Here is a 7,027-nt window from a genome sequence, read left to right on the forward strand (position 1 = left end):
AGTTTTATGCTGAAATGATCTCAAAATATAATATTCCTCCTTAAGATAATCGTACCCCAGTTGTCAGAATTATGTCTACGCGGAGTGCCAAAAATTTCGCAGAATTAGGTGAAATGAACATGGATATCGAAAAGTGTGAAAACGAGCCAGTCGAAGTACATTTTTATTCAAAGCACCGACATTTAAAAATATTATACACCGTTGATGATTTATTATTTAGATGTCGGGTTCAGTTTTCAACATTTACTAGACAACATCATTGCAGAGCTTGCGGTCAGGTAAGGAAACTGGTTTATGGCGCATTCATCAAAATAAGACGCAAATATTGCGCAGTTGCTTTGTAACACTCATGATTCTTGGATATACTTGGATATAACGATAGAAACCTTCAAAAAGTGACGATGAAAATTGACCAAATGGAAAAAAGATAACTTTCATTTATCAACAAAAAATAAACAAAAAAAATGTTTTTTGTTGCGATTGAACTGAACCTGTGAGATCAAAAAAGGAGACTTGAAGTGACTGTAAGCTTAATTTTAAGTGGTCCTTTATAAGAAAATAGCATTGAGGTTTCTATTGCAGGAAACATTATTAGAACGCAACACTTTTAACTTAGAAATATTACAATTTTTTCCACATTATTGATTAGATAATTGTTTCAAGGGTACCGTTGTGAATCGTGCATTGTCATCTTTGCATGAAGCGTCACATGAAATTACGCCTTAAGTCCCCATAAAATTAACACTAAAAACCAGCATCAGTTGTTATGGTTTCTCTTGTAAACCGACACTTATGTATCAAAGCAACTGTATTTTGATTACTGTAACAATCCCTTTATTTATTACTGTGAACTATTTAAGGTGTTCTGTAGTAAGTGTAGCTCTAAGTCTAGTAATCTACCAAAGTTTGGAATAGAGCGGGAGGTTCGAGTTTGTGACTCCTGCTACGACAAGTACGGTCCGAAGGACGAGGATGCTCCTATTCAGAAACCGGTTTGTAAATATTAATTCCATGTTGTTAAACTAGTTGGTGGTTATCTTAATCAGAAATGACTTTTTAATGCAAATTTTTGAAACTTTGGAATGTGGAAGAGAGGGTTAAAAAAATTTAACCCCCTTGTTATTTTTTTATCTCCTACATTTTAGCCATTTTCTTCAATCTTAATCTTTCTTTTTGAAAGATAAACTAGGCTTTTTTTTTGTATTGTCTTAAATTTAATTCTACTCAGGAACTGAATTATTAAATACTAGAAATTCAAGGCGCTTCGCGCCCTTCTTTCTAGCCTTAGAGGGCGCTTCGCGCCCATCTTCTAAATTAATTGTAAACATGTTCTCTTTGTGTACATCGTAAAACTAAACAAAAATAATTTGCGGATTTTTACAAAAAATTTCGCGGATTTTCAAAATTTTAAAAAATTTAATGACGATCGAATTTTGATAGAGACAAATATTTGAAATTTTGATGATTCATAAACCTTCCCTGGGCTCCCTAGATGTCCCACAAAAAATTTGGGCCCGATCGGTTCAGCCGTTTTGACGTTTATTGGATACAAACAAACAAACAGACAAACAAACAAACAGACAAGCCAAATTTATATATAGATATACTATACAGAAGGAATAACTTCCAAAAATGTTAAATAGAATGGACAATGAAACAAAAATCAAGAACGGCAATTGACCCAATATTTTGCTTTTTTGTAATTCACTAACATTTAAAAAGAAAATTTTTTGGTGTACTTAAATAAATACTCGACTCCTTGTTTGTACTACTGCATACTTGATGTTATGTTGTTGAACCCAAAGAATTTTTAACTCTGTTCAAGAAAATTAAGATTTATACTTTACGGACGACAGTTTGGCCGCTAGATGTTTCATGTTAGATTATTATTCTGATAAATAGAAAATTATTACGCACATAGTCGGAGATCTCATCTGTTCATATTTTTCAGGCAGAGACCTTAGTTAGTTACGTGCACATGCCGTGTTAAATTACAAGACAGAAAGAGAGCCTGTCCTAGCCGCAGCGCTCGGCCCCTCCTAGTCTGTCCTAGCCGTAGCGCTCAGCTCAGAACGTGTCTTAATCTAACCTAAACATAAAATGTATACTAAGCTCTCTATTCTTGTAATTCAACGCGGCAAGTGCACGTAACTTTCTTGGGCAATTGTCTATTTTTCACAAGAAACTGACACAGTTTATTGTTTTGATTGTATCTAGGTTGCTCAGAGTTCAACTGAATCTGATCTACCAGCTGAATATCTTGCTTCGCCATTATCTAAACAATCACAGGTTAGTCTCCGCGATACAATGTACAGGTCAACTTCAGATATATTCCTTCATTAATTTTATAAACCGCGTTTGTCAAATTTCTCTTAATTGATCATTGACTCAATAGATCAGGATCTGCCAATCATTATTAGATATTTTACTATAATATAAAACAAGACATTCGTATATATGATCCCTATAGCCGGCTAAACGGCTGGACCGAATGGGCTGACATTTTTTTAAGGAAACATGGGGGTATCCCGGGGGTAACATAGGCTAAAAAAAAATTATTTTTATTTTTTATTCTTTAATCCCACGGGCAACGCCGGGCACTTCAGCTTGTTTTCTGTAAAATTGTAGATTCCTTCAGTTTAAGTATTTAATAAAAATGTAAATATATCTTCTCCGGATTTGTCTGCAAAAAAGGGAGATTCCTTCAGTTTGATTATGTAACAATAAGATAGATATCCTCTGGATTTGTTCGCAAAAAAGGGAGATTCCTTCAGTTTAAGTATGTAATATCTTCTCTGGATTTGTCCGTAAAAAAGGAGATTCCTTCAGTTTGATTATGTAACAATAAGGTAGATATCCTCTGGATTTGTTCGCAAAAAAGGGAGATTCCTTCAGTTTAATGATGTAATAATAAGGTAGATATCTTCTCTGGATTTGTCTACAAAAAGGGAGATTCCTTCAGGTTAATGATGTAATAATAAGGTACATATCCTCTGGCTTTGTTCGCAAAAAAGGGAGATTCCTTCAGTTTAATTATGTAATAATGAAGTAGATATCTTCTCTGGATTTGTCCGCAAAAAAAGGGAGATTCCTTCAATGGATTTGAATTGACATTTACAGATTCCATCAAGAATGGACTAATTACAGATTCCATCAAGAATGGTCTAATTACAGTTCCATCAAGAATGGTCTAATTACAGATTCCATCAAGAATGGTCTAATTACAGATTCCATCAAGAATGGTCTAAAAATGGAAATATTCTTTGAACATTGAAACAGGAATATTTCTGCCATCAAATGGCTTAGAATTGGTAGAGTTTTATGCTGAAATGATCTCAAAATATAATATTTCTTTAATCGAATGGTCAAAAATTTGTAGATTCATTCACTGGAATGATTTTAAAATCGTTAGATTACTTCACTGGACTGTACCGAAAAATGGTAGATTCCTTCACTGGAATACCTGTCTCAGGTCATCTAAGGAAAGTTTCCAAGCAGTAGTATCAGAGTGTACACTATACCAGGCTTAGAACAGCTGATTGAGTATAAACATAGTCATTGTTTCATCAGATCTTTTTGTGAATGTGTTCCGTGTTTGATAGTTGAAGATTTAGACTAACTCACTTATTAACTATTGAGCAAAATGCTACAGGTTATTTTTAATATATTTAAGAGTATTTTTATAATATCATTAAAGGATGAACCTTTATCTTGATGATAACATTTAGAACACTATCGGGTCCGTCCTAGAGAACGATTTTTGGACCCCCTGGGCTCCCTAGATGTCCCACAAAAAATTTGGGCCCGATCGGTTCAGCCGTTTTGACGTTTATTGGATACAAACAAACAAACAGACAAACAAAATTATTATTTATTTTTTTATTATATAGGGTTAGGTTAGGTTAAGACACTTTCTGGGCCGAGCGCTGCGGCTAGGACAGGCTAGGGGGCCGAGCTCTGCGGCCGCAGATTAGGTTAAGTTAAGACACTTTCTGGAACGAGCGCTGCGGCTACGACAGGCTAGGGGGCCGAGCGCTGCGGACACATGTCTTACATTTAAGATCCTCTTACATTTAAGATCCATGTATAAAATTGATAGGAGGGGTGGGGCCGGGGGATGGGGTCCAAAATCGTTCTCTAGGAAATTATCGATAACTTTGCTCTAAAAATCGTTCTCTAGGAATATACCACACTATAAAGCCCAAGCTTGAATTTTATTTTAATGTTCAAATTTTATCAAATTTTTTTAGGTTTTTAAAGTTAAAGCTCAGAATTAAAACTGTTGAGATAAAATACAAATTACTGGATTGTTTAATCTTTACGTCCGTGGATTTTATCTTGATTTTTATTTCACTTTTGAGCCTGATTCACGTAAAGGGTTTGTTGAACCGGGGTAAACGTTTTCAAGGTTCACTTAAACTGAATAAAAGGGATTGTATAAGAACTGAAGAACTGGATGCAATAGACTGTATATGAATGTCTTAAACTGAATAAAAGGGATTGTATATGGATGACTTGAAATGAATAAAAGGGATTGTATATGGATGACTTGAAATGAATAAAAGGGATTATATATTTACTGAATTCTAGGAACCTGTGAAGAGTGGTAAGACTGAAGCTGAGCTTAAAGAAGAGGAGGAACTACAACTAGTTCTAGCACTCAGCAAGTAGGAATATTTTTAAATAAACTGAAAATTTTAATAGTAAAAATTTTTTTTTTTTTGCTTTTACCAAACAAATGTTAGCAAGTAGGAATATTTTCAAATAAACTGAAAGCATTAAAATTTAAAAAAAATTTGAATTGTTTGCTTTTACCAAATAAATGTCAGCAAGTAGGAATATTTTCAAATAAACTGAAAGCATTAAAATTTAAAAAAAAATGAATTGTTTGCTTTTACCATACAAATGTTAGCAAGTAGGAATATTTTTAAATAAACTGAAAGCATTAAAATTTAAAAAAATTTTGAATTGTTTGCTTTTACCAAACAAATGTCAGCAAGTAGGAATATTTTCAAATAAACTGAAAGCATTAAAATTTAAAAAAAATTGAATTGTTTGCTTTTACCAAACAAACGTCAGCAAGTAGGAATATTTTTAAATAAACTGAAAGCATTAAAATTTAAAAATTTTTTGAATTGTTTGCTTTTACCATACAAATGTCAGCAAGTAGGAATATTTTCAAATAAACTGAAAGCATTAAAATTTAAAAAAATTTGAATTGTTTGCTTTTACCAAACAAATGTCAGCAAGTAGGAATATTTTCAAATAAACTGAAAGCATTAAAATTTAAAATAAAAAAAAAGTTTAATTGTTTGCTTTTACCATACAAATGTTTTATGTTTTGATTTATACACTTAGTTGTAGTGAAACTTGGTACTTCTAGGTCGGAGGCTGAGGAGAAGGAGAAAATGAAGAAGAAAGCAACAAGTCAGATTCTTGCTGGACTAGAAAACAAAACTAAGGTGAAGGACATTGTTCAATACGAGCCTAGGCTTCATCCTCAAAAATTAGTAGACAATGATATATATATATATATTAGATAGGAATTTAGGCAGAGGCCCAACATGGGTATATTATATAGTGGGGGGGGGGGGATATTTTTGTTTGTGTAAGAAAAAACTTATTTTCAATCTTTCTCGGACGTCTGAACTATATTCCAATGTTATTCACCTATTTTGAATCTCTTGAACAAAGGGTAAAGCTAAGCTTATTTATCTATATATATAAAGTTGTAATCTCTGTTTGTTTCTTTGTTCGATCTTAACTCAGTAACCCCTGCACTGATTTGCCTCAAATTTTGATTGGGGAACTCAGGAGAACCACGGAATGTTCCTAACTTGGTTTTGAAATTAAAAGTTAAGTTTGTTATAGGTGAAAATATAGAATCGTTATTTACGACAAAGCGTGGGTAAACGTCGGAACTATCTATGACTACCCTGGGCAACGCTGGGTTCCCAAGCTAGTTTTGTTATATAAAAGGGTGGTTTAGAAGTACATTATAAATAGACACACTACTTTCCATGTTCTCGTCTCCGGAACTACTGATTTCCGGATTTTGTAACATCTACTTGGTGGATTTCTTCCTTGACAAGAAAGACGATATTTTCTCTGCTACAGTTGTTATATTTTTCATGTGATAATCAGTTCAACTTCTCTTTGAATTATAAAGCAGTCACCTCCCTTTGACGAACTCTGTTGTTATTACAGATTTTTTGCAAGTTATGTTTTCAGGTTTCCAGTGTAACCACGAAGTCCCCTGAAGAATCAGACCCTGAGCTGGCCAAATATCTGAACAGGGACTATTGGGAGTCAAGAAGTGATGCCAAGGAGGAAGGAGGAGGAGGAGGGGCTAGAGCTAAACAGGGGGGACCACATGATACAGGAGTAAAGGAGAGGGATATATATCAGGTAGTAAATGGAGAGGGATATATATGAGGAAGTGCAAGGAGAGGGATGTATATCAGTTAGTACAAGGAGAAGGATATATATGAGGTAGTAGAAGGAAAGATATATATATATGAGGAAGTACAAGGAGAGGGATACATATGAGGTAGTACAAGGAGAGGGATATATATCAGGTAGTACAAGGAGAGGGATATATATCAGGTAGTACAAGGAGAGGTATATAAATATGAGGAAGTACAAGGAGAGGGATATATATCAGGTAGTACAAGGAGAGGGATATATATCAGGAAGTACATGGAGAGGTATATATATCAGGTAGTACAAGAAAAGGGATATATATCAGGTAGTACAAGGAGAGGGATATATATCAGGTAGTACAAGGAGAGGTATATATATCAGTTAGTACAAGGTAAGGGATATATATCAGGTAGTACAAGGAGAGGGATATATATCAGGTAGTGCAAGGAGAGGGATATATATCAGGTAGTACAAGTAGAGGGATGTATATCAGGTAATACAATGCGAGGTATATATATGAGGAAGTACAAGGAGAGGTATATATATATGAGGAAGTACAAGGAGAGGGATATATATCAGGTAGTACAAGGAGAGGGATATATAT

At 34.0% G+C, this 7,027-nt stretch overlaps 1 protein-coding gene across 1 annotated transcript in view; it reads left to right on the forward strand.

Annotated features, from left to right (window-relative positions):
- Window positions 1-220: 220 nt before the first annotated feature.
- Window positions 221-7,027, forward strand: part of LOC111708763 (hepatocyte growth factor-regulated tyrosine kinase substrate) — a gene marked incomplete at its 5' end in the record, with an annotated part of 10,353 nt that continues 3,546 nt past the window's right edge. Inside the window, 6 exon segments of the mRNA XM_023482230.1 lie at window positions 221-278; window positions 861-992; window positions 2,218-2,289; window positions 4,591-4,667; window positions 5,384-5,462; window positions 6,232-6,408. Of these exon segments, the coding sequence (XP_023337998.1) occupies window positions 221-278; window positions 861-992; window positions 2,218-2,289; window positions 4,591-4,667; window positions 5,384-5,462; window positions 6,232-6,408 (595 nt within the window).

The sequence above is a fragment of the Eurytemora carolleeae genome, unplaced genomic scaffold (assembly GCF_000591075.1).
Source record: "Eurytemora carolleeae unplaced genomic scaffold, Eaff_2.0 scaffold601, whole genome shotgun sequence".
NCBI lineage: Eukaryota > Metazoa > Arthropoda > Copepoda > Calanoida > Temoridae > Eurytemora > Eurytemora carolleeae.